General features: G+C 37.4%; 2 protein-coding genes across 8 annotated transcripts; both read right to left on the bottom strand.

The window, feature by feature from the left end:
• Window positions 1-1,549: 1,549 nt before the first annotated feature.
• ccdc106b (coiled-coil domain containing 106b) lies at window positions 1,550-9,418 on the bottom strand. 5 transcript variants are annotated; one of them, XM_046844502.1, is made up of 7 exons: window positions 9,213-9,418; window positions 8,746-8,832; window positions 6,289-6,387; window positions 4,802-4,993; window positions 4,496-4,627; window positions 4,191-4,397; window positions 1,550-2,914 (listed from the first exon to the last, which is right to left on the bottom strand). In XM_046844502.1, the coding sequence occupies exons 2-7, from the start codon at window positions 8,780-8,782 to the stop codon at window positions 2,598-2,600; spliced, it is 984 nt and encodes a 327-aa protein (XP_046700458.1). In that variant the 5' UTR covers window positions 8,783-8,832; window positions 9,213-9,418; the 3' UTR covers window positions 1,550-2,597. The 5 variants fall into 5 exon arrangements, with proteins under 5 accessions (XP_046700458.1, XP_046700457.1, XP_046700460.1 ...); XM_046844501.1 differs by lacking the exon at window positions 9,213-9,418 and adding an exon at window positions 8,965-9,100; XM_046844504.1 differs by lacking the exon at window positions 9,213-9,418 and adding an exon at window positions 8,981-9,021.
• Window positions 9,419-15,086: 5,668 nt separating this feature from the next.
• Window positions 15,087-25,946, bottom strand: si:ch211-232m10.6 (uncharacterized protein LOC572203 homolog). Of its 3 annotated transcripts, XM_046844159.1 has the most exons (7): window positions 25,633-25,946; window positions 22,971-23,157; window positions 21,211-21,411; window positions 19,561-19,608; window positions 18,545-18,703; window positions 16,624-16,735; window positions 15,087-16,538 (listed from the first exon to the last, which is right to left on the bottom strand). In XM_046844159.1, the coding sequence occupies exons 2-7, from the start codon at window positions 23,152-23,154 to the stop codon at window positions 16,145-16,147; spliced, it is 1,098 nt and encodes a 365-aa protein (XP_046700115.1). In that variant the 5' UTR covers window positions 23,155-23,157; window positions 25,633-25,946; the 3' UTR covers window positions 15,087-16,144. The 3 variants fall into 3 exon arrangements, with proteins under 3 accessions (XP_046700115.1, XP_046700114.1, XP_046700116.1); XM_046844158.1 differs by lacking the exon at window positions 25,633-25,946 and having other exon boundaries at window positions 22,971-23,166; XM_046844160.1 differs by lacking the exon at window positions 25,633-25,946 and having other exon boundaries at window positions 15,087-16,517; window positions 22,971-23,166.
• Between the last annotated feature and the right edge of the window lie 1,509 nt (window positions 25,947-27,455).

The following is a 27,455-nucleotide window of genomic DNA, read 5'->3' as shown; positions in this document are numbered from 1 at the left end:
TATTACACCTGTTACACCTGTAAGGCATGAAAGAGATACAAGTAACGCAAAAGTAATATAACGCGTTACTTTCCATAAAAAGTAACTAAGTGATGTAATTAGTTACTTTTTTGTGGAGTAACTCAATAATGTAATGCATTACTTTTAAAAGTAACGTTGCCCAACACTGGTGGTAACTATGCACAATCAACTGTCCTTCTCCTCACATGCTGCTAATGTGACTCGTTCTTGTTGGTTCCTTCTCTACAATATAAGGATTTGACCATTTCTGTCCACACAGGCTGCTCAGGTGTGAAAAGAAGACTTGTATTGCTGTGCAAGGGAAATATTTTAAAGGTGATAGTGTGTAAACATAAATAAGTACTTTCTTTTAACAAGAGCTTCACTTGAACTTTTCTGATACCATCTTTCTTTCTCTCTCTCTCTCTCTCTCTCTCTCTCTCTCTCTCTCTCTCTCTCTATATATATATATATATATATATATATATATATATATATATAATATGCTGTTATAATAAGTTCCACTCTTCTGGGAAGGCTTTCCTCTAGATTTTGCAGTGTTCTTGTGGAGATTTGTGATCATTCAGCTACAAGGGCATTAGTGAGCTGATGGTACTGATGTTGATGGAGACTCCAGTTTCAATTCATCTCGTTGGTGTTCAACAAACATTACATTTCAAAAGTTTTCCACAATGGTTTCTCTGGTTTAATGATAATGTAATGATCCACACAACTCACTGTGCAGTGGGAATAATTAGATAGTGGTATTAGTGGTTAACAGCTAATGGTTTGTAAAGATATTTCTAATAGAAACAAAATAGACAAAGGTTTGTGGCTCCCAGAACATAACATTCGATTTCTAAGTACTGTTCCAACATCCTGTTGCACAATTTGTCTCCGCTGTTATAATCACCTTCACTCTGCTGGGTAAATGTTCTGCTACATTTTAGATTGTGCTTGTGGAGATTTGTGCTCATTCAGCCACAAGGTGTTAGTAAAATCAGGTACTGATGTAGGGTGAGGAGGCCAGTCAGCATTCCAATTTATTCCAAAGGTGTTTAATAGGGTTGAGGTCAGAGCTGTGGGAACAGTTTGGGATTAGACATGGATTTAAAAAAAAAATCTGGTGTCCCCATTCTCTTGTTTACATACAGTGTATCTCTATATAATCAATCATGGTTTCTGAACTATCGTCATTTTATATAGTATCTGATCCAGTCAGCTGCTTTAACCAAGTAACTTCTATGAATGCATGTAACAGAATCCAAGCTGATTAGAAGTCTTACAGGTGAAGCCAAATAGTTTTATTTTCCATATATTTTCCATAAACGCAGGCTAAAACCTTGAGTAAATCAGATGTAAATTCTTCTCACGCATGAGTCTTCATGAACAGATCACGTATCCCATAAATCGCTATTGTTTGAGTTCTTCTCAAACACTCTCTACAGCACAGTGCAATAGACGGTTCGCTTTAACGAATAAGGTTCATATCATGAAAAACCCCACCACAAAATATTATATATTACATCCTCAGAAGTGAACAAGTACCTTAAATGAACATAGTTTATTACCCTTTCAAAACAGTGGAAAAACAACAAAAATAGAATCCAAACAAACAACAACAAAAAACACCATCACAGAACCAACAATCATCCTATTCACAAGGACATATTGGCTTACATCACTGACCAACTATTATACAGTGTATTAAGACCTCAGTAATATAATAAGGCAGGTGAAGGTTTTAGTGACTGAACAGAGCTAGCAGGCTCCATCTTTAAGGTTAATGACATTTACTACTCTGTGTATCTTTGGTCTTAGCTTTAGGTAATAGTAGTTAGGTTTTGTGACAGTAGTTCAAAATATGATCTACAAAAAACAATTCAAAGTTATGATCTATAACTGTCCTATAGGCTCCAATGATTTATATATGAACTAAAACTGTATCTTTAAATAAATACCATGGTAGCAAACCCTGGTACATGTCTAAATCCCCCTTATGTCTTCGAACTTGGGACAAGACCACAATTTTTAATCTTTCTTTTTACATAACTACAAATCAGAAGAGTTCACATCATTTACGAAGCCGTTTTAAACGTGTTAATGAACAGAGGAATGTGTTCTATTCGTCTGAGGGGTGAGAAAGTCAGCAGTTATTTTGGTTCACCTGAAATAATAATGAACAAGTACAAAAATATACATATATAATCTTTAAATACAGTGATTTTCTTCACAAGGTAAAGGATGAAGCTTCTCTCTCTCAGCCATTGATTCCTTTCTGCTTCTTTTGGATTTTTTTTTAACCTTTACTCAAAATATCTAGAGTGATGCCTCTTCTGACACTACAGCTGCCCTGAAGCCCATGCTGTCTGATTGGGAATGTTGCGCTCAAACTCGGACTAAAGACGAACCAAAATAAAGGGCTGACCATTCTCTCAAACCTAGCTGTTAATGGTTGCCAGCAGCACTGTTTCTGTCCAAATATTAACCAATAGCTCAAGTAGGAAAAAATAAATAAACCCAGCAAGATCCAAAAATCAGAAACCTTGAACCATCCGTTCTATTATTTAGCAGGTTTCAGTTTTTTTTTTGATGCATCAGTTCCTGAATCTGTAAGAGATGGGCAGCAGGAGGTTGTTTTTCTTCAAGGCCTGCACTTTGGCATGAGCGGTCTCGTCGAGGGCCTTGTAACAGCGCCGCGCATAGTCTAGGAGCTTCTCCTTGGAGGAATCGAACTCGCCGACCTCTTCGACTTTCTCCGGAGCGACCAGGAGCAACTCCGCAATGGGAGTGGTGGAGGCTACCGTGTTACGGTCGACCCCGTGAACCTGGAAGGCTCTGGACATGCTCTTGAGCTTCTGGTAGGTCACCAGGATCTTCTTGTAGCGAAAAAGTACTCCAGCAGGGTCTTTCACTAGGGGAAGAAAAATAAAAGAATTACAATAACCTGGTGTCATGTGACCCATGTTCAAATCATACACCGGTCATTGATGAAGTGAAGATAAAGCCTACAAAGAGCCTATGAATCATGTACAAGATCTCATTGTTGGAAGCTGTCAATAAAAAAAATTACATGTACAATGGAACGGCCGTAGTGAGCAAGTGGAAATAAAGGGACACCCCAGTGATGTCCAAAATACAGGACGTCTGTCTAAAATGGACCCAAAAATGGACACAGTACAATGGAGGCTACCAAGAGATCTACTGCACCTAATGCCAAAAATCTCATCACGTCTAGGCTATGGCTAGATGGAACTTTCTCTTGGAAAAAACCCACGGTAAAGCATGGTGGGGGAAGCAGCATGCTCTTGGGTTTCTTCTCTTCAGCTTGGCTTGGGGCTCTATATGAAAATCATAACTAGTGTAACTCTGTATTTTGGCACAAAACCCAAATCTAACAAAGGAATGCCTTCATAAGATGATCAATGATTTGGAATGGTCCAGATCTAAATTCAATAAAAATATTAATTATGCCACCAGTTTTTCTCATGAAATACTATTATTTGTTGTTTTCCACATTAATTTCCCCCCTGGTCTGGAAAAAAATTCCAGAAACTTTCTATGGGAACTTCTGGGGAATTTTGGAAAATTTGTTTTACAAACATAAATATAAACGTTTAGTTTGGTCAGAAGGTGTGATGCATGCAAAATAATACAGATTAAATTTTTTTTAAATTTTGACCTTGATTTGATTGTTAGTATAATATTTGTTGCACAATAGCTTACACATGGCACAAGGAAGTTTTAAACATAAAAGTATGTAAATATTACATAAATTCCTGGTAACCGGTCAATTTTCTAGACTGGAAACTTTCCAGTCTAGAAAATTCCTGGAATTTTGCAACCCTATTATGAAATCACATTAATTAATTAATTACAATACGAACAGCTGTATGTAGCCTTAATATACACTGAATTGGTTCGAATCGCACACGTTTAACACTTTTCTTTTTTTATTATGCGTACCATTTGATTACCAACTTTGGAATTAATATTGCCATCACTTTTAAGTGTAAACCCCAACCCACGCTTGGTTTTCCTACAGCAAAATAAACCCTTCCATTCTTCTTGCTGTACTTGTATCACAGTGGGCACCTTTTATAGCACCCTTCTTGTATGACATTCTGCCATCTTTGCAGTTGGTTTGGATCCATTTAGAAAAAAATTAATAAATAAAAGCTTCTTCTCACCTCTTTGCCTCTCCATTCCACGCGCTATGCGAAACACCCGGGTTCTTTTCACTCTCATCGGCCCCCCGTTTGACCTGCTTTTAGGCCTGTTTCTTCGGCAACTTTTGCTGTCCGAGTCGTCGTCATTTGACACGATCTCCTCCTCTTCGATGTAGCCATCCTCCTCTATGTACTCTTCTTCCTCAATCATTTCCTCATCTTCCTCATCTAAAAAAAAAAAAGCAGATGAACAAATAATAATAAAAAAAACAAAAACAACTCTCCCTCCCTTCCACTGTACACAAAAAATAAAGTCAGAATCAAACCTTCAACACTGTTCTTTTTCTTCTTTCGTTTCAGGGTCTGGCTGCGTGCTTGTCCAGAACGAGTCATCATGGGCAGGGGAGATGGGGTTGAAGCCCTGCGATGGGCCTTCTTCTGGGATGTGGTCTGTCGCTCTGAAGTAAAAAAAAATTGCTATGAAAGGAAAAATCATCAGGTCCTATTCTACAAACATTTCTGCTTGAAATGTACTTGTACAACATGAGCGATCTCAGCAGTCTCCCTTCTGTAAACCTCTCCAACACAGTTATCGTCCCAGTCATCTCTCACTACCTTTCCCTAATCCTTACCATTCCTCTCCTGACTCTTGGTTGTGAAGATGAACCGGTCAAGCTGGCAGCGCAGGAAGTCCCTTTCCTCTTCCAGGTCCTCGATGCGTTTCTGGAGCCAGGAGTTCTTCTCCAGGGAGATCTGCAGCTGAGCACGAAGGTTAGAAATCAACAGGTATGGGTTGCAGGGAGGGTTCTGTCCAGAAGAAGTTTCTGTTGAGAGCAATAACAGAGTCTCCATTACTTCTGCACAGAGCGGCTTTGTTAGTCATTAAACACGATTTGTGCAAATGCTCAAGTTTTTAAAATACATAGTTAAACAAAAAGTATGAATCTAACAAGAAGCATTGGAGTGATGCTAAATCTGAAATCTCTACTGTGTCTCATTAAGGCATATTACAACAACTCATTCTGCACAAGGTGTAAATCTGTTGGATGCATCAGTGACGCTAATGAGAAGGATGTGGTGGATATGGTGCGAGGACAATTTTCTGCAGCTAAATGTGGCCAAGACAAATGACCTGGTTGTGACTCCTGTCTCCAATCGAGGCGTCGGTGTGGACCTGGTGATGGACTACATATAACTGTGGTGTACCTATACAATAAACTGGACTAAAAACACTAAAGTACTGTACAGGAAGGGCCAGAGCAGCCTCTAGATTTCTGAGGATGAGTATGTTTTATCCGGACTGGACTGATCCGCAAGGCCAGCGTTGTTGTTGGGGAGGAGCTGGATTTTATAAATTCCACCCACTAACAGGAGATAATCAGTGTTATTCACTTCACCGGTCATAATGTTATAATGTCAATGTTATGCCTGGTCATTGTAGAAAACATACGTACACATATTATACAGAGAAGGCTTGGATCATGAGAATCACCTGTTTGTGAGGTCCTCATAATAATTATTAATAATTAATAATTCCAACAAAGTCAATAAAATGTATATTAAAAAAGGTTTTATTTCTTTCTGTGTCCCCTGGTTGGGGACCCATGCTCAAGATGATAAGGCAGAGGGCAGTGTTAATATTTCTATACAGGTAAATTGAAAATACGGAAAGTCAAATTTCAGACCTTTTTTTTTTGCCTAGCTACCAAATACGTATAAGTGTTTCTGTCTTGTCCTCAGATGGATACGTTTATTGCGAGTGTGGAGTCAAATTTGTCAATCTGAAAATCTTGTCTTCCATCCTTATTCTTAACCTGTTATCTGGAGGAGGATGCCTACATACTGAATCATTTGGAAAATAAAAACAAAACCTATTCTGTAGTTGGAGCGAAAGCTGCCAAGGAATTTATGTACTATTGAGAAAAAGGTCCTGCCCCTGTTCCACTTTAGAATCAGAAACAGAATTGGTCTGGTTGCTGAGGTCTATGCGGTATGGGTAGAATCGGTGAAGCATGGTGGTGGTAGTATAATAGATAATTGGACTGACAAGGATGGACATAGAAAAACAAATTCCATGTATATCTATTTCTTCTCCCACACTATAAAACAAATACATTACCATCAAATATGTGGTCATTCTGGTTGTAGAAAACAGATTGGTCCGCATTAGTGTCTTCAAAGGGAATAGAGATTTCATAGCCATCCTCATTTTTTAAATCTGTCAACAAAGTAAAGAAAAAAGACACAAGAACATCTAAATAAAGTGGTAAGCTTCACTTTATGATGTTCCAAACAATACGTTTTTCAGGTATATGGTTGTATTTCGTGCAGCCAAAAGTTTGTGGACACCCGTGTGCTTGTTTAGCCTTCCAGATGTAATACCCTGTATTGCTGTTATATTAAGCCTCCCACTAGATTTTGAGGTGGGTCTGGAGATTTGTGAGCATTCAATCGCAAAAAAATTGTCCAGATCAGACATTGATGTGTGAGGAGATCTAGTCCATCAAACACCATGGTTTTACTTTTACCTTTGCTAGACGCCCTCATCCCGATCGACTTACAATTTATGTAATTTTACACAACTAAGCAGTTGAGCATTAAGGGCCTTGCTCAGAGTAGTAGTAGTGATTGATTGGCGGGGCTAGGATTTGAACTTATGACCTTCGGTTCAGAAGCTGTCACTTTCCACGATGTCTTCATAGAGTTAAATTTGTACAGAAGTGCACAGTCATGATTGAGAGAAAAAATAATGTTTGAACCTCTTTGTTCCAGGGAAGGGAAATTGTAATACAGCATGCGAAGAGATCCTATACAAATGTGTAGAAACTGTTCGAAATAAGATTTTTCAGCATTTCCAGTTGACCCTTTGGGTGTAATGTCAGGTGTCCACAAATCATTGAGTCATTGTACAAGTATACACACACACACACACACACACACACACACACAAATATAAAAAAATTATATCTATAAAAAATATATACTTTTTTTATAATCGTTTTTTTAATGCTGTAAAAAAATGCTTTCAAAAATATGCATTTCAATTGTTTAGCAATTACAGAACAATCAAACAGTAGAAAAATCTAAATCAAATCAATCGATATTTGGTGTGACCAGCCTTTGGCTTACAAGTCTTACTTTTGCACACTTTATACACTTGAACAAAGTCAGGTGTAGGATCAGAGTCAGGTGGATGATTAACCAGTTGTACCAGGCAAGTGCTAATCATCAATTTCATATTAAGGTTTATTAACTAACATTAGCAAGAGAAAATGCTATGCAGGAGAATCAAACCTGGGTGAGGAACAGCCAAACCGTGCTACTAAGGTACCATGGCAAGACTGCACACAGCAACAAGACACAAGGTAGTTCTACTGCATCAGCAAGGTCTCTCCCAGACTTCAAGATTTCAAAGTAGATTGGGTCTGCATGATGCTGTTCAAGCTACTCTGACAAAGCACAAATAAACAGGTATTGTTGGGGGCCGTAGACGAGGTGGTCGGCTAAAGCAGTGGATGAAAGACACGTCACGCTTATTTGCTATTTGACATAAGAAAATGTCCAGCAGTGCTATCAGGAAAGAACTGGTGGAACCAAGTGGGAACCAGATACAGCCTAGCATAGAAACAAGGCCAAGAAACTATTTGTGAAAACATAGGAAATGAGGTGCAGAAAAATTGCAGCAGGTGCTCCGGGATGATGAGTCGAAATCTGGAATATTTGGCTGTAGCAGGAGGCAATACAATGAGTGTCTGCAGGAAACAGTGAATCCTGGTGGTGGTTTCTTGCAAGTTTGGGGTCTGCATTTCTCCCAATGAAGTTGGAGATTTAGTCAGGATTAAAGGTGTACTTTATGCAAGGTGTACTTTATGCAATACCATCAGTAAGGCATCTGCCGAGTTCCTTCAAAGTTCCTTCAAAGTCTGTCTGTAAATGAACCTAGAACAGGGTCACCAACATTTTTTAAACTGAGAGATACTTCTTGGGTACTGATTAATGTGAAGGGCTACCAGTTTGATACAAACTTCTGAAATAACAAATTTGCTTAATTTACCTTTAATTCCATGTTATTATTAATAATTAATGATATTCATCTATGTGAAGACACTGATCATGTTAATGATTTCTCACAATAATTATCAACAATAATTTAACAAGGTAGAAAACAGATAGATGAAGCTCACTGGTAAGTGGCGCCTTGGTGAGCCATTTTTTTACAAAAGGCCCGCGGGCGACTCATATGTTCCTTGCGGGCACCATGTTGGTGACCCTTGACCTAGAAAACCAGAGGCTGTTTTCAGGCAAAGGCTGGTCATACCAACTATTGATTTTTTTGTTTGTTTATTTACTTTCCACTTTAATTGCTGAACTATTAATGTTAAATATATGAACTATTAACAAGCTACGTATAATATATTATATATAAATAAAATGTGCACACACACTACAATATACACATGCAAATATGTGTGTGTGTGTGTGTGTTGTGTTAGTTAGAGAGAGAGAGAGAGAGAGAGAGAGAGAGAGAGAGAGAGAGTGTGTGTGTGAATAATGATTTGGTATGACCATAAGTTACCTGTGGCATTCCTTGTACTTCTTTGTGGTTCAGTCATTATTGCAGTCTGACATGGATCCTCTTAAACTTCCAAGCTCACTAAAAAAACTAAACAAACAAACAAACAGAGCAGGACATCAGTCAGAAATACAAACCAGCATATGCACAGGAACTTGATCTGCTTAACACTGAACTGAACCCATGCATTTAGCAAACATACAACTAAATATACAAACCAACCAACTAATGCATTAACCAGATAAACACATGATGGAGTTTTTCTCTTAATAAACTCAGCCACATGGTTAATGCACATGTCCGGGATAAACTAGAGAAATCATCTGGCTGGAGGTCCACACGTGGGCTCATTATTAACATATCATTATTCAACCTCACACATGAAACCTGTCTCACCCTGATTACTTCAACTGCCCATATAATATATACACAAATATATAAACATCTATCAGTAAATCCAATTTACTCACCAAATCAATGTAAATATAAACCGTTGAATAAATCCAAATTATATCTGTCGGTGATTTTGCGTGGATTATAAACAGTTTCAGAAAGTTACCCTGTTAATCTTTGGATTCTTATTATTATGTTTTTTAATATTATTATTATTTTCGATCATCATTCAAATATTTAACTTCTCTAACAACTTAATAATACGGTGATGGGGGGGGTGCACCCTTACTCGAATACACTTCCGGTCATGCGCACTACTGACATGGCCTTGGAACGAGACCTTTTCCAGTCTCACGTTTTTAATAATATACCTGAGAAGACTTCTTTGTGGAGATATGTGGAGATAAATTGGAGAGGACAAAGAGGGATGGAAAATGATCTGCATTAAACAATAAAGCAAATATAATACATTTATAACACAAGTAATAAAAATAAACACAATAGTAGTATGCATGTTGTATGTTGTGCATGCTCAGGTAGAATGTATAAGATATTCACATCCCACACCAGTTCAGAATTTACAGGGGTTTTAATGGTTATATTCACACACTCACACACACACACACACACACACACACACACACACACACACACACACACACACACACATATATGTATATGTATACATTTTATTTTTTTTATTTACATTTTTATAAAGAATTAATGTATTTTTGGCCTGCTAGAGAGAGACAGAGAGAGAGAGAGAGAGAGAGAGAGATAGATAGATAGATAGATAGATAGATAGAACTTTGTCATTGCATAGTCACAGCACACTGCAACAAAATGCAGTTTAGCATCTACCAGAAGTCAAGTTTATTTGTATAGCGCTTTTCACATCAGACATTGTCTCAAAGCATCTTTACAGAATTTAAGAGTTAAGGTGAACGGTGTGTATTTATCCCTGATGAGCAGCCATGGTGACTGTGGCAAGGAAAAACTCCCTTAGATGTTATGAGGAAGAAACCTTGAGAGGAACCAGACTCAAAAGGGGAACCCATCCTCATTTGTGTGACATCAAGAGTGTGATTATAGTCTTTAAACAATACAGAACACTGAAGAGTGAGAACTAACATGAGCACTGGAGTATAAGATTATGAGTCATGTCCTTCCTACAGTCTTTTACAGTCATTGTGGTTATAAAACCAGGAGCTGCTTAGCAACTCATAAAATAGCTCAACATTTGAGATCATCACAGATCCAACACCAGCTTCTCCATGCCAGAGCCTTTAAACACTCAAAGAGGTCCAATGTCAAAACTCTACATGAAGTGGGATCCAATTGGCACTGGTAGAATTGCAAATAGTAGCATTTGTGCAAATTGACAAGTGCAGATAAATATGCAAATATATGTAGAGCATGTAATATATAAGTGTATATATGTACAGCAAATAAATGAAAGGTCTATGGCAGTGAATAATGTGCATGAGCTGTTTTATATATATATATATATATATATATATATATATATATATATATATATATATATATATATATATATATAATTTATATAATTTATTGGGCAGCAAAGGCCTGACCTACTTGCCTTTCCCTTTCGCAGCTGTCCATAGCGGAGTAATTATTCCCATTCCCACATCTGAGTACCCATGGGGGTTAAGGGCCTTGCTCGAGGGCCCAAGAATTGTATTCATGGTTACATCCATGACATATTCATGTTTAACAAACAAACCTCTGATAGTAAGCCTGCTTCGGCTAGTACAGATATTATAGATTTTGTTGTTCTTTATTTTCATAAATTATGTGAGCTATTTTTCTCGGTTGTAAATGACGGTACAGTATGCCATGAGATATAAGCGAGCTCTGTTTAGGGATGCTGAGATGTTTTTGCACCACCACACAATAACACCTCATCTAAAACAATCTATTATAATAATAATAATTAATGTTATATTATCATGATTTTTTATTATTATTATTATTATCATCCAAAATCGTGTTATTAAATGCAGTTTTATCATTTTCACTTCCTGTAAACCAAATAGTTTAAAACTAATTACGTAATAGTTTGTTCGTTTGTAAATGCGAATATTTGTGTGTGTGTGTGTGTGTGTGTGTGATTTCTGATAGTCCCACCCCAACTGCAGTAACTGGTTCAGGTGGGAAGAAAATAAAGGTGAACCCGGAAGTGAGGTGTTTTCAATGCTAATAGAAGCCTGAAGTCTCTCTTTCACGGCGGACCTGCGGGAAAAACTTCATGAAGAAACTATTAAAAACATTTTCGTGAAGTTTTGTGAAGGTGAGTATTGATCGAAACAGAGAACTGGATAATATAATAAGAACTAGATATCAGCTTACTTTCCTCCCTATTCACTAACTCAGCTTAGTATAGCGTCCCAACCCTGTCTCTCAAGTTTATTATTATTATTATTATTATTATTATTATTATTATTATTAGTTATTATAACTATTATAACTAAATGTGAAATTATTCACATTTAAGGGTATAAGACGTAATCTATGTTTTTGGTCTATGATGTTAAACTACAGTCGTTACTTTCAAGTTTTGGGTTGTCATTATGTAGGCCTGTTTATATAATATCATACAAAAATAACTTTTGCCCCAAGATAAATCTGACGTAGGGACCTAAAATTCAAGTGAAACACTTGTAGGAATGTTTTCGAGTAAGTAAATAAATAAACACACAGTGGCAACCCCATTTATGATGGGTCACGTGACTGTGCTCAGCCTGAAACAATTGTTTTTCAAACTTCTGTTCAAAACTAATTCTTACAATTCAGTGATCCAGATATTAAAAAAACCAAATAAAAAATTGAAACCCAAATTAAAAATATTAGTTTTTTTTGTAGGGTTGAAGAAATCATGACACCACAACAACGAGGCCATGACTTTTTTCAAAGTGTTTACAAAGCATAGACAGACAGACAGACAGACAGACAGATAGACAGATAGATAGATACAACTTTATTGTCATTGCATTGTACAGGTACACAGCAACGAAATGCAGTTTGGCACTTACCAGAAGTGCAAAAATGTAGCAATCGTGCAAATAATGCTGATAAATATGTAGCATTTCCAGGATCCCACTTTTAAATTGTTTTCTTCAATTGGAGACCAATCTGTAACTGGAGACGGTTCCACATGAATACCCTGAAGATCCATTAAGTTACTGAGCAACTGAAGAACTATGAGGATGGATTTGAATTATAATGAATATAAATAGTTTGCCACAATGGCATAGGACTGCCGTTTGCATGAACAGTTCTGAATTAAATGTCCATCCCTGTATAGCACACCACAACAATAATGCAACTGTAATGAATGGACATTCCGAGTTGAGGATGAGTATGGTTCCCTCTTGAGTCTTGTTCCTCTCAAGGTTTCTTCCTCCTACCGTACCAACTCCTTGCCGCTTTCACCACTGGATCGCTCTTAGAGAGATGAACTTACAAGGGTTAAACTTATAGGCACTAAACCTATAGACAGTAACATATAAATTCATATTTGATAAAATTTCTGCTATACAAATATATAAATTGTTTTGAACAAATGTCATTTTAAAAGCTATACAAATTAATTGGTTTGAATTGGAACTGTATTGATCCGAATTGGGTTCTAAAAACTATTTCCAAAATTCATTGAAGATCATCATGAACAAGGGGAGAACCAATTACATTAAAGGATTGCAAGTGACTGTAATGTGTTGTATTCTTCTTGGGTATGGGGCTGGATGGCTGGACTAAATCCATTTGTTATCCAAAAAAAACATTTAAGCCCAAATCCAAGCTTAATCACCCCCAAACTATGAAAGTGCAAAGTGTGTTAAGCTCCGATGAGTAGAATATGTTTCCTTTTAAGGCATCATTTTAAAAGAAAAAAAATAATGTAAAAAAAGAGTAAAACTTGTCAAAAGAACAGCCAACCAGTGTTGAAGCATGGTGGTGGTGGTGTCACAGGTGATGCGGAGGAGATCCATATCTCTATTATCTCCATATCGATTCATATACATACCAGGCTTTTGGTGTCCCACAAGGCTCAACATTTAGTCCTCTCAACATTTCTCCATATATACTTCATCTTTTGGTGAGGTCATGTCTTTACGTGTGGATTCATGCCCATACAATCATATGTAACCATAGTGAAGTACAAATGCAGTTGCATACAGCGAGCAAATAAGCAAACAGTTCCTAATTATTTTACTTCAATTTTGTTGTCATTTAACTTGTGAATATAGCAGTTTTGTTAAATTGTCTGAGGCACCAGATAAATTTGTCAAACTGGAATAGAAATCCATAAAAATAGGAAATGATTGTAAAAATGTTATGTTTTATGCTCTCCAGCCTTTTCCGGTCAGCATGGCTTCCTGCACTGGCCTGGCACACTGCAAAGTGGCGTTGGCATTCGCGGTCATTTTTGACCTAGTGGGAGTGATGGTGTTGCTTGCAGGAGTTTTTGTCCCTCTGGAAGTGAAAGGCAGAGACTTCGGTGACTTGTTGGTATACACAGGAGTTATTCTGGTGCTGATATCTCTAGGTGGCTGGGTGATGTGGTACAGTGGCAACATCGAAGGTCTGGCTACGAGCAAGGAGATGGGCCACATCGGCAATGCAGTGGACCGCATCGCGCGCACACTCAGCCGCAAAATGCGCATTCACCGCGGCCACCAGGGTCCCTGAAGCAGATCGACAGAAGTTTTACGCAAGCTGCCTAGGTACAATAATGAGCTACGTAATTGTATTAATGTTATTCATATAGCTTTGAATTTAGTTATGACCAGGATTTATTTTTTTAATACATTGTTTATGTTTTGTGTCTCTTCTGTCGTTTATTTCCTCAGGCCATCACTTGCCAGTTCCACGATAACGAAAGCTGCGATCATGCACCCCAACCAAACAGAATAGGAACTTTACATCGTTCAGCTGTTACGCATGAATATTACATAGCACATGAGAACGTGCAGAAGACATTGCAGTTGTGTCTCTTTTTTCTACATATGTTAAATATGCATTTCATTTCAGGTTGCTTGATTGCATGTTCACTCACTTACTTCAAAATCTTAACCTGTGCAGTCTTAGACATTTATATAACACAATTCTTTGCTTGGCATATACCCAAGTGGTTTTACTTTAATGATATTCTCAGTATTTCAGACCTGCTCTGTTACAGTGCCTGAGAGCACATGGCTTTTAGAACACTCTAAAAATTTAAAGCGCCTTCAAAATTTTCTGTTTTCTTTTTTTTGTTTCAGGCCATTGGTAAAGCCTGGACAAAAAAATACAATGTGTATAAATACAATATTTTGTTTATGTTTTTTATTGTACTGAGGTTATTTTGACATCTTGGCTAATAAAATGTTGACTGTTATGCTACCTGTGATTAGTCCGTTTTTGCTTAATCACTTACAGTATGTCAATTTTTTTTTGTTTGGTAACTCTTGAGTTGCTTGATCATTCTTTATAGTGCTTTGTAAATTTTTCTCATACGCTTATGAATTTTGTAAGAGATGGATATCAAGTGGGCTAGAAAGTGCCCAGCTTTCACTAATACTCTTGTAGCTAAATTAACACAAATCCTACATTCACACTACAATAAAACTTTCTTTTTGGCTTCTCCCATTAGGGGTCGCTACAGCAGACCATCCGCATGTTTGATTTGGCACGTTTTTAAGCTGGATGCCCTTCCTAACGCAACCCTCCCCATTTATCTCGGCTTGGAAACGGCACTAAGTTTGTGCAACCGTAACGGCTGGGATTGGTTCCCTGACCGGGGATCGAACCCGGGCCGCAGCGGTGAGAGCGCCGCATCCTAACCACTAGACCACCAGGGAACCCTCATTCACACTACAATGTCTAGTGGAAATCTTTTAAAAAGGAGTGGAGTTTGTTATAAGAGCAAATAGGGACTCAGTCTGGAATGTTATAGGCTGAATGTTAAAGCCCATTTGAGTTTTATTTTTGCACATCAGACATGACACCAGTCGAATCTTCCCTTTTAAAAGACACCTACCAGGTTCGGGTGGGTGACGATTAACACGTGCTTCCTCTTGAATGTATGAAGACTGATGGATGAGTGAAATAATGCACAGGCTGCATCACAAAAAATGCTGTCTGCCTTCTTCAACATCCATGAGTCCATCAAGCTAGTGTCTTGTTAATTTTTTTGTTCTCAAACCCAAACAGAAAAACCAACTGAATTGGCTTTGATGTTCCAATAGTTTCGGAAAACTCTGTAAGGTTTCATTTATTGATTTGTTGTACAGTGTTTTAATAAACACCATTTCAGAACTGTCTATGTCAAAGAGGAAAAAGCAGACAATGGCAGCAGTGCTCAAATTAAGACTTAGTGGGTCCCTAAGATTATTTTAGTAAAAAATATATGAATTACACAAAAACTGGGGACCCCCCCCATAAAACTCAATTCAAACTCAATTAGGACACCTGTTTTTTTCACCAGAAGGTCCCTAAAGTTTCCCCAAAAGTTTTACCACATACTTGGAGGCACAATTGTATAGAATGTTGTTGGCTGTGGTAACATGGCATTTTCGTATTTGAACTAGGAGACCCAAACCTGTTCCAGCATGACAATGCCCCTGTGCACAAAGCAAACTCAATGAAGGTATGACTGCAATCCAGGCCTCCAAACACTACATCAATACCTCACTTTACTAATGCCCTCGTGGCTGAATTAGCACAAATCTCCAGAAAGATTGAGTGGAACATCTCCCCAGAAGTGTGGAGGATATTATAACAACAAATGGGGACTAAACATGGAATGGGATGTTTAAAAAGCATGTTATGGTCAGGTTTTTTTCCTTTATAGTGTATAGGTAGACCTTACAAACCAACACGCAGGGGTTAATTATACAGATACAGATACAGATATGTCATTCAGCACATATTTTGCATGTACATGTCCTCCACATGCACCCTAACACTGTATGTGGCAACCATATCTTTCAACCAACATTAATGTTCAGCACATTTCATCCGCCTCTACTTCACCTTCTTTCTTAAACGCATTCATTATCTTGTCGATCTCGTTCTCACAGTCTTCACACCCCTGAGGTCCACACCCTTCTAACAGCACCAGTCCATCAGAGATCATTACTCCAGGCAGACCCCCCTTTCTTGAGGGCCATGTGGTGTCAATGAACTTCCCTTGCTGGCAGTGCTGAAAAGGAAGGTTGATGGAGTAGATGCTGCCACTAGCTCCGGCCATAATAATATCGTCATAAGGAGGAGCATGGCCTGCAGCCTCTTCCAGGCGAACACGAGCTCGGTGCGTCATCTCAATCAATATCTTGGTGTAGGAGTTGAGGGTCAAGACAGCTGCAGCCATGCAACAGCTAAAAGAAATCCAAGCCAGACTGAAAAGAAAGTTATGTTGAATGGAGAATTACTTAATTATGTTCAATATGTGTAAAAGAGAAGGAGGCAAATAGTTCATCTTACGCAAACGACCAGCCGTAATCCCAGGACTGTGGTCTCCAGTCCTTAGGACCAATGCTCACAGTTAACTGAAATACTGTAGTGTACATCATATGTGCTACCATCCCCATCATTCCTGAAACAGAAACAATTTCCATCGCAAAATAAAGCATATTTAAAAGAAAATATAATTGAAGGGGTATCCAGAACATTATCAAAAGTATGTGGACACCTGATGTTCACTATTATTAGATTAAATTAGATTCAAGTTTATTGTTATTGTGCGAAGTACGTGAAATGCTGTTAGCATCTAACCAGAAGTTCATAAGTGGCCTATTTACAATCAATAGCAATATGTTAAATGAGGCTTTGGGTCCGTATGTACAGGGGTGAGAGTGGTTAATGTACAGAACGTGCAGTAGGTAATAAGATATGATATATATAGCAACAGTATAACTGTGCAAGATTGTGCAAAGGGTAAGACATATCCAGAAGATGATTTTCAAATAACACGATATAGATATGCATACATATGAATGTTTGTATGATACAGAATAAATTCTGTGATGATAAGTTATGGATGGTGCAAAGATGCATAGTGGATGAAGCAGTACACATCATAAGCATTTGCGATTCTCTTGAATTTCTTTATGTGCTGTAGCACTAAAATTTCTTCTCACTGGAACTAAGAGGCACAAACATTTTTCTAAAAAATAGTGACTTTGCATGAAGAAAGTCTGGAAGTTGTATGTACAGAACCCAGAACTACTACCAGACTCAACACCGGTCTAGACCTTCCTCCCAGAAAACATCAAGCTAGCATCTCATTCACTTTTTGATCTCAAAACCAAATATCTTCAGTCTACAGTGAAATCAACAAAATTGGCCTTGATATTCCAATAGTTTAGGAAAAGGCTGTATGATCACATTTATTGATTTGTTGTGCAGTTTTCCAATAAATACATTTTCAGCCCTGTCATTACTAAAGTAGAATATGTAGATCTTGACAAATATACTAAATGGACAAAAGTATTGGGACACATGTCTTTTCCAGCTGTATGTGTTCCTTCCCAAATGGTAACCACAAACTTGGAGATACACAATTATAAAAAATGCCTTTGACATTTTATAACATATCCTTTTTCCTTCATTCAAAGTAGGAGACCCAAACCTGTTCCAGCATGACAATGCCCCTGATCCCAAAGCAAGCTCAATGAAGATATGGTTCACATGTGTTGGAGTGGAAGATCTTGAGCGTCCTCCTATAGAGCTCTGACCTCATTGTGACTTGAGTGAGGCTTATGTGTCCACAAACATTTGGCTATATAGTGTACAAGGTGGTATCAAAATGTTTCGAGACTAGCTCTCTTTACAAGAAAGTACTTTATTTATCTAGGTTTACAGACTATCACCTTCAAAATTGTCCCCTTGCACAGCAGTACGAATCTGGTGAGTAGGGTGGGTGCGGAAGTGAGATCAGGTGGATTGTCCTCTGACGATCATCATGTGCAAGTTGGTGAATGATTTCGACATTTTCGGGGGGTTGAGCTTGTTGAAGGTCTTCCTGATCACTGGTCTTTCAGTGATGTTCTTCCGCTCTTTAAGCGCACCTGCTCAAAACACCTCGAACGACTCGTTGTGAAACGTATTTCATGTCAAATGTCTCTGTGGCAGATTTGCCCAGTGTCTTGCAGAATTTCACATTTGCTCTTTCTTCTAACTTGCTGTCCAGGATGAAATCACAGACATGGTAAAGTACATGGTCGGAATAGCAACTATTAGTTGCAACCATTAATTTCCACCATTAGTCTCGAAACCTTTTGAAACCATCTCATACATGAGTTAAAGTGGAAAATCTTAAGTGTCCTAGGTGTCCACCAACATTTGGCTGTATATTATGATTTCTACTACCATTGGATATTAAATGGAATATATAATACTTCACCTGAGAGAATAGTGCAAATGGCAGCAAAAGCATTGATCTTAAGTGCATACATCTCCTTATTTAAGCAAAGTAACAGCAACTCCATCCACATCAGAAGAAATCCCATGGCCAGCAGAGTTATATACATGAACTCTGAGAACAAGGAGAGCCAAAGAACACCTGGAGACATATAAAAGGAACGGAGGTAACATGATATTCTTTATTATTGTTATAAAACCTTTAATATTTTTAACCCTAATTGACGAAATTCTTACCAAGTTTTATACAGTGTATAGTGTACGGAATCACATACACACCTTGTAAACATAGTCAAATATGTAAAGTTTAAAGCTTTACATAAGTAAAGTAACCAATGACATTTACTTTGTTACTGACCACCACTTGAGCAATAGAGAGTGGGACAACTGCCTTGTTTTGGAGCAGGGAGATGAACAGTGATTTTTGTGGTTGACCCTGGAGTTGTGTTAACCAATCATTTAACTCAGATCAGTGTTTCAAAGTACCAATCCTATAATGCTATTTGCACCAGACAGAGGCAATTCGTTTAACTGTTAATCTACCACAAAGCTGACACAATCCACCCCATGTGGCATGAGCATGTCCTCTTTATGATGTTAGAGGAAGTCTGCACTGTAGCTACCTGGGCATCACTGTGCAGCTTTTTCAGGTGGTATTGTATCCCAGTCTGGCGATTGACCTAAAACCATCTTTTTGTTCTGCCCTACGGAAGGTTAGGTTTTTCTTGACATTATATTCAGGAATGAAAACAAATGCTACTTGCGTGTAAAACTGTGGTGTGTTGGACAGATAATCACCAGCAGATCATAATGTATAGATTTCAAGAGAACTGTGGCTATATAATGCACTTGGTGACTATATGAAGTTTTTTGGTGAAGGTATTGGTAGGCATTTTGGTGAAGGTGAAGGTATTGGTAGGCATGTGCAAGATTCCAGGGTATATAGGTGACATTCACCTCCTTCGCTTTCCACAGGATCATAGTTTTATATGTTTTTACCTTGTGCTTCTCCTGGAGTCAGTTCAATAAAACTTCGGCATTTCTCTCCTGAAACAAAAAGAATAGGCCCATCTATGATTTTAAACCAAATTGAATAATAATAAAAAAGATACTCATTAAAAACGGCCTAAGGATGCTTCCTACAATTGAAATAGCCCCCAAATATACAAAGAAAAATGCATAAATATTCTCCTCCTAATTTCTAAGACATATGTTGTTGATGTGAAATTCGTATTACAGTTTAAAGCTTTTAAATGCATATGAATACATACACTGTATGGACAAAAGTAGGTGGACACCTGACCACAAGGTTCATATGCGCTTTTTGAACATCCAGTTCCACATCCAGTTGCTATTTGCACTTATAATAACCTCCAATCTTCTGTTCCAGTAGATTTTGGAGTGTGCTTGTAAAGGTTTTTGCTCATTCAACCATTGCCAACCATTGTACTAATGCAGGGTGAGGTGGCCTGGGATGCAGTCAGCGTATTCATCTTAAAGATATTCAGTAGGGATGAGGGCAGAAAATTCAATGCGATTGCATCCGAAGACGTTTGATACAATCGTGTGCCTCCAAGTTTGTGGTAACAGTTTAGGGCTGGAAAAGTCAGATGTCCCAATACTTTTATTAATATATTTAGGCTTTTTGTAAGTACAATGCCAAACGAATTTAAAGTGGATGTACTGGAATTGAATACTGATGTATTGGTGGTATATTACATAAAAACAAAAGTGTCTTAAGCTGTGTTTCTCTTTACTGTAACAATAATAATAATAAACTGAATTTTGGGGGTAAGCACCCAGATTCATTGAGCCAAACATTAACAGATGGATTGTAACTGTTGACCAAGCAATCACAGGAAAGCAAGGCCATAACTTATGGCAATGGAATCCAAGAATTTGAGTTTCAAACATGTTGTGCATATATTGTGTGAAGGAATTCTCTGACTGAAGGACTAAAGATATGTGCAAATGAGCAGTATGTCAAGATGATATGGGGAAGATGGGACAAAATTATGTGGGGAAGTAGCAACAATAGAATATAGGAAGTAGCAACAATAGAATAGCTTGCACTTGGAGTCTAGCTTTTGACCAGTAGGTGGCACTGGCAAGAAATTTACTGAACATAATTAGGTCATGGTTCTGACAAAGAAAGTCCCAAAACAATTCCTGAAACAAAGACTCACACCCTGTTTGGGGCTTTGCTGTCTAAAATGTTTGATGGGCAAAACGTTTGGAGTGTTTAGAATTCTTTTGGCTTACTCTGAAGATTTTTTATTTATTTATTTATTTATTTTTGATATTGGACAAAAGTTAGTTGGAGGTTGAATAACAACAGGGTACCTATGCATCTGTGGTGCTTGGCGCTCCAATAACAGCATATTTCTTTGAAAGATTTTTCAATGTACCTTATTTTACCTTATATTGAAATACATTAATACTGATAAAAATTAAATTTTTTATTTTTCATCTGATCATGGCCCATATAAAAGTGTGTAGAGCCTGGCAAGCAAGAGGAGCACACCTGACTCACAGCAGCTTAAAGAACTGATGTGCCTTCACATGATGGTTTCTCAACATGATCACATCATTGCTCTGTGCTTGAAAAAAAATCTTGGAGAAGAGATAAATAAATAAATACAGCCTTACCTTCACCATTAGGTTGTTTCTCACAAGATCGCCAGAATCCAGTATGGAAGTATCTAAGCATGTATTTATCCTCTCCTGTTTCCCAGATATAGTGGACTGCATTGGTCAGCTTCTTTGCCTTTATTAGCGCTTGCTCCTCCTTTCGCTTTGGGGAACTTTTCAGGCTGGACTCAGGCTTTTTGGGGTCTGCAGTTGGGCTCTCTATGTTAGGGTTTGGAGTGGAGATAAAGAGAAAATATACACATAGTTGTTCCATATCACATACTCCAATCTAAACATTTTCTACATTTTCTATTCTACATAGTTGTACAGAATATGGTTCTTGCACAGGGGACTAGAGGCAGCAGCTTGGTAGTGCTGTGATTTGAACTCAGCCTTAAAATCAGACGTCCAATATCTTAGCTACACTGCTCTTTAGTTTCTGTGAGGAAATGAGTTCTCACATATTCCACACCAGTGCCTGTTTAATCATGTGAGTCAAATATCACTTACAGCAATTTGAACACAAGCCTAATAATATTTTTTATATCTTGCTATGATTTTTTGTAAGTAATTTGAATTTTTGTTACATTTTAAGTTTCTAAGTTTCTTAGTTTTGAATGAGTGCAGATTTTGGTATCCGAAAACAAAATGGAATTGATTATATTTATTGTAGTTCTGCATGTAGCTCTCCAAACACCTGATCTAATTAAGAACAAGCTTTTATGCCCCTGTAGTACAAGCAGTTCAACCATGTTACAATACCCCAAGAGCAGGGGGGGTTAAGGGTCCTGCTCGAGGGTTCAGCAGCGGCAGTGTGGCACTGAGCAGTAACCCACAGCTGCAACCACTAAGCCAATATGTGCATATTGTGGGTTTTACAAGCATCAACTGCAACGGAGGAAATTACCATAATAACAGTTTTGTGTTGTTATGAAAAAATATATCAATGTTTGAATTGCATGATATATATTAGCAAGAAAAGGTGTCAGAATTCACACACACACACACACACACACACACACACACACACACACACACACACACACATATGTATATATTAGGGCTATCAAAATGAATGTGTTAATAACGCATTAACGCAAATCAATTTTTCATTCATTTATGCACTAATTTGATTAACGCAGCATTTCTGTTTTACAATTTTTATAAATAATTAAATATAAAAGATGCTAAATAAAAACACGTTTGTCCACCACATCCTTTCTTTACTCAGATATAAAAAATTCCTAAAGAAAAATAATTTTTAATCAATAAACATTTGTTTTACTGATGTGCCAAGTCTCAAATCAAGCAAGAAAATCCGGCATAGTGCTTGCATCCGGCAATTAAAACTGTCCGTGTGGAAACGTAGCAAAATGTTCTGATGATTTACGTAATTTAAAACACCACAATTCCTTTAAAACATTTACAAAAATATTTTGCCTTCTGCTCTATGTTGAGTTTGGTTTCACTAATAATAAACATACATTTGCATAAAGCATCCATATATTAACCCAGGCCTATGTTGATTAGAGTATTAAAAACTTGAAAATAATAAATGTAAGGTATTCTTTAGAACAGATAAAAGAACCAGTTATCAGGTGAATCTTATCATCAGGTGTCCTTATAGTCCAAACCTTTGTCCATATAGTGTATATCTATGATATACTGTCACATTTCACATACTATCCAGCATAATATTTCTAACTATCTCTAAATAGATAAATATGTATCATAATACATCTACAACAATTTAGACATTGGCTGATTTTCTGTCTTACCGGTGGTATAGGGCTGGTTATTGTTCTGGCCACAGTTCTTCATTTTCACAGGAGACAGGCAGAGAGGCTTTACCACTTTGTGTGTCCCCTCACACCAGTAGGAGGTACAGAAGGCCAGTATAGAGAGTGTCAGGGCCAGAGAGGTTAAAAAGAGGGATAGCAGGGAACGGCTGCGTCTGGACATGCGCTTCAGCATAATGAATGAAAGAAACGAAGAGCAAAAGTGTGCTTAAGAATATATGAGATTTGGCTAAATTCTACAAATTTCAAAGGAGATGAACACAGGAAAGATGAAAAAAATAAACACTGTACAATGAGAGTATATAAATCAAATAAGAAAACAGATAGAAAGTTGTTATGAATAACAGTATGAGGGGAGGTGATAGAAGAAGAGCTTTTCAGAAGTGCAGGAGTGGTTTGAATAGTGGAGGGATAAAAAAATAAATATATAAATAATTTGAAAGATCAGCAAATCTGTGGATAAGAAAAAGAGGATTTAGAGAGTGAGGACAAGACAGAACCAAACATACAGTAGAAAGAAAAAATGAAAAAAAGAAAAAAAGAAAGAAAGAAAGAAAAAAGAAAGAAAGAAAGAAAGAAAGAAAGAAAGAAAGAAAGAAAGAAAGAATTACAGATTATTTACTTATTTTGACACACAATAAAATCCCATAATCATCAAAGATTCCTTCACGCCAACTATATAACTGCATTCTCATCCATGTATTCATGTAACCTCCACTCTTCTGGGAAGATGTTCCACCAGATTTTAGAGTGTGGAGATTTGTGCTCATTCAGCCACAAGAGTGTTAGTAAAGTCAGGTACTGATGTAGGGGTGAGGTGAGGAGGCCTGTGTGCAGTCAGCTTTCTGAATCATTCCATAGATGTTCAGTAAGGTTGACGTTAGAGCTCTATAGCAGGTCACTTAAAATCTTCTAGTCCAATCCATGTAAAGCATATCTTCATGGGGTTTGCTTTGTGCACAGGGGCATTGTCATGCTGGAACAGGATTGGGTCTTGTAGTGAAGTAGTTTAAGTGAAGTAAAAAGTTTATGCTACAGCCTCCAGAGACGTCCTATACAATTGTGTTAATCCAACTTTGGGAACCACATATGGCTGGAAATTTTGGTATCCCATATTTTTGCCCATATCCTATATATTTTTATTTAACTGTGGATGAAGGTGTTTTTTTTTTAAAGGTTTTAAAATCAAATGTAAAACCTGTGAGATGAATGTGTTATATAGTTCGGTTCAATTTTATTTATATAGCATTTTGATTAATGGACATTTTCCCAAAGCAGAAATAAATAGACTAATTCATACATTTGTCCCTATGGGTTCCTCACTAAGGAGCAAGCAAGAGGTGAGGGTGGTAAAAAATCTTCTTGAGAAGATATGAGGAAGAAACCTTGAAAGGAACCAAATTCAGAAGGGAAACTCTTCATATGGGTGACAGCGAATATCCATTCAGCATAGTTCCATCACTGTTCGGGTTTCAACTATTTACTGATGGGCATTTCAGTGTAAACTGTTCATTGTAACTGTAGTCCTAAACCATTGTAGCAAACAGTTCATATTAATTGCAGTCCAAATTTATCTTCATCTTCAAGTTCTATCAATAGTGGAACCATGGATTATTAGAGCAGATTTCGAAACATTATTTGTTTTGTGCCGTTTATTGCAAAATTATTTCACAAAAAGTGCATTAATTTGACATCTGTTTATTCGCTTCAGCGCTTAAAACATGTCCAGAATTCCTCTCGAGAAATGTGATTTGATTCCTATTTACAATTTACATCTTTGTACACCGCTGAGCAATTCACATCTGTTTACAGAATCTTCTAGAAGACATGTGCCATCATACACTCACTCACTTTTCTGACTTTCTAATGACAACTTGCTTCTCTCATACCTTTGAGTGGTCCGATTCCTGGAGAGATTAAGGTTTTATGGGTTTATGTATGCGATTAGTCCACGTCTTAGTCATCAACAACAATTTCGGTTTAATCCTTTATGTTTGAGTGCAGATGTTAATCTCTCAAATAACAATGCATCAGCTTTTGATGCTTTTTCCACCTCAATTGTCGGGCGTGCCGACTGAACCAAGATATGCAAGAAGAATCTATAGTAAATAATAGCTGATAAATCAGAAGCAGACTTTTTTCAGAATTGGTTAAGTATCCTAATAAATAAGTATCCTTATATCCTTATATCCATTTTTCTGACTTTCTCTGTCTGTATAATTGCTTACTTCATACCCAGTACAATTACAGATTAAGGATTTATATATAGTAAAAATATACAGATTCAAAAGATTGGTGTGGTTGTAAAAAAAAAAGTCAAGAAGTATTTTACCATAACGTTACTTTTATTAGCTGTTCCACATTTAACGAACAGCCACTGGATTGTTGAAGGAACAAGAGACATACTCCTTTCCTTTCATTTCCATTTCAATAATCGGAAAAAACTTTCCCAAATTACACAATAATTAATTATATAATTAACAATACGATGATGATGGTGGTGCTGATTAATATTATAATTAAAACACCTCCAGCCTGATTTCTCGGTTATACAATGCATTCATTGATTGTCTATTAATACATCCAGATTGATGATTAAAAAAACTATAAAAAAACCCACAAATATTCAAGAGAAATTTACCTCATAGACAGGCACAGTCCAGCTTATGCTTCTTCCATCCAGTTTTCTTGTCAACTTTTACGCTTTCTCTCTTTTCCCCCTGACACTCTGTTTTTACTGTAAGAACCCACTCAGATTCTTTTAATCCCTTCTTTAAGGCCATCTGTTCCTTCTGCTCTCATTTATCTGCATCCCCGTTTTCTTTAGCCTTTTCCTCCAACCCATTTCTCAGATTTTATCTTTTTAAATATAGATTTTTTAATGTATTTATGTATATTTATATGTAAGATAAATATGTAGATTCTGTTCGTTCTGTTCATTCATTCGGTTGTAGATTTGCAGGTGTGCTTGGGATCATTGTCCTGTTGCATGACCCAATTCTGGTAATGCTTCAGCTATTGGACATCTGTTCGATTTGACCTCACATTTGACTCTAAAATACTTTGGTACACAGAGGAGTTCATGGCCAAATCAATGACTGCAAGTTGCCCAGATTCTGTAGATGCAAAAAAAAAAAAAAAACTAAACCAAATCATCATTATTTTCACTTTGCTCCAGAAGTCTTTTCTGGACCAACCGTAATTGTTCAGTTTTTTCTAATTGTATTGTCATGAACTTTAATATTAAACATGCCTATTAGTTTTTTTGCAGTTTCTCTGAGCATTGCATGGTCTGATCCTGAGTAAATTTCTGGGATGTACACTCCTGGGAAGATCTTCTAGAAATGTTTTTCACTTGGGAATAATCATCCTCATTGTAGAATGATGGATTTTAAATTGTTTGCAAAAAAAGCCTTATAACCCTTGAGACCGGAGCCCCTCAGGGAACGGTCCTGGCTCCGTTCCTCTTTACTGTCTACACTGCAGACTTCATGTTAAGCTCAGCAAGCTGTCACCTGCAGAGGTTCTCTGATGACTGCCAACGTCAGACGGATCACATATGATGATGACAGGGAGTATAGAAGATTGATCCAGGACTTTTAGGACTAGTACCAATGGAGCTGCCTCCAGATAAATGTGGGCAGAACCAAAGAACTGGTGGTGGATTTCCGCAGGCACAAACACTATCACCGGTGAACATTCAGGGAAAGGACAAGAGAGAGTGGACTCTTTAAAAACCTGGGTGTTCATCTGAACAGCAAACTAGACTGGACAAATAATACAGGCTCGTTTTACAAGAAAGGACAGAGCAGACTCTTTTTGCTGAGGAGACTAAGTTCTTTTCGAGTACAAGGAGAGCTACTGAAGACCTTTTTTGACTCTATAATGGACTGAGCCATCTTCTATGAAGTGGCCTGCTGGTGCAGCAGAATCTCAACTGCAGACAGGAAGTGACTGGACAAGTTGACCAGGAAGGCCAGCTTAGTCCTAGTGATGCCTTTGGACACAGTACAGAAGTTGGGAGAAAGGAGGATGGTAGCTAAGCTATCATCATTGCTGGAGAACAACTCTCACTCCCTTTATGAAACAGTTTAATCTTTGAGCAGCTCTTTCAGTGACAGACTGTTGCATCCAGAAGGTCTTTTCTCCCTGCTGCTATTAGATTAGACTTAACAATCAGAGCTGCTCCCAGTGAACCAGTCACCAAAATGCACACTGTTAATTCTGTTTTTTAAACTGTGCAATAACATTTACATTTTTTTGCAATAGCAACTTTTAAAAAACGTTATATGATGTCATGATATGCAAAACTATAGAATTCAAAGAAGGTTTACTTTAATTTTTATATGACTGTAGGACTTTAGACATCATTTGAAGACTGCTAGTGAAGAATTCGAAAATTAAGTAAGTAAGAGCCTTTAATTTATGACATATACATTACAGCCCTGTGAAAGGAAAGCTGGG

Source organism: Silurus meridionalis, chromosome 29 (assembly GCF_014805685.1).
Source record: "Silurus meridionalis isolate SWU-2019-XX chromosome 29, ASM1480568v1, whole genome shotgun sequence".
NCBI classification, from domain to species: Eukaryota; Metazoa; Chordata; class Actinopteri; order Siluriformes; family Siluridae; genus Silurus; species Silurus meridionalis.
This window is presented reverse-complemented; position numbering and strand designations above follow the sequence as displayed.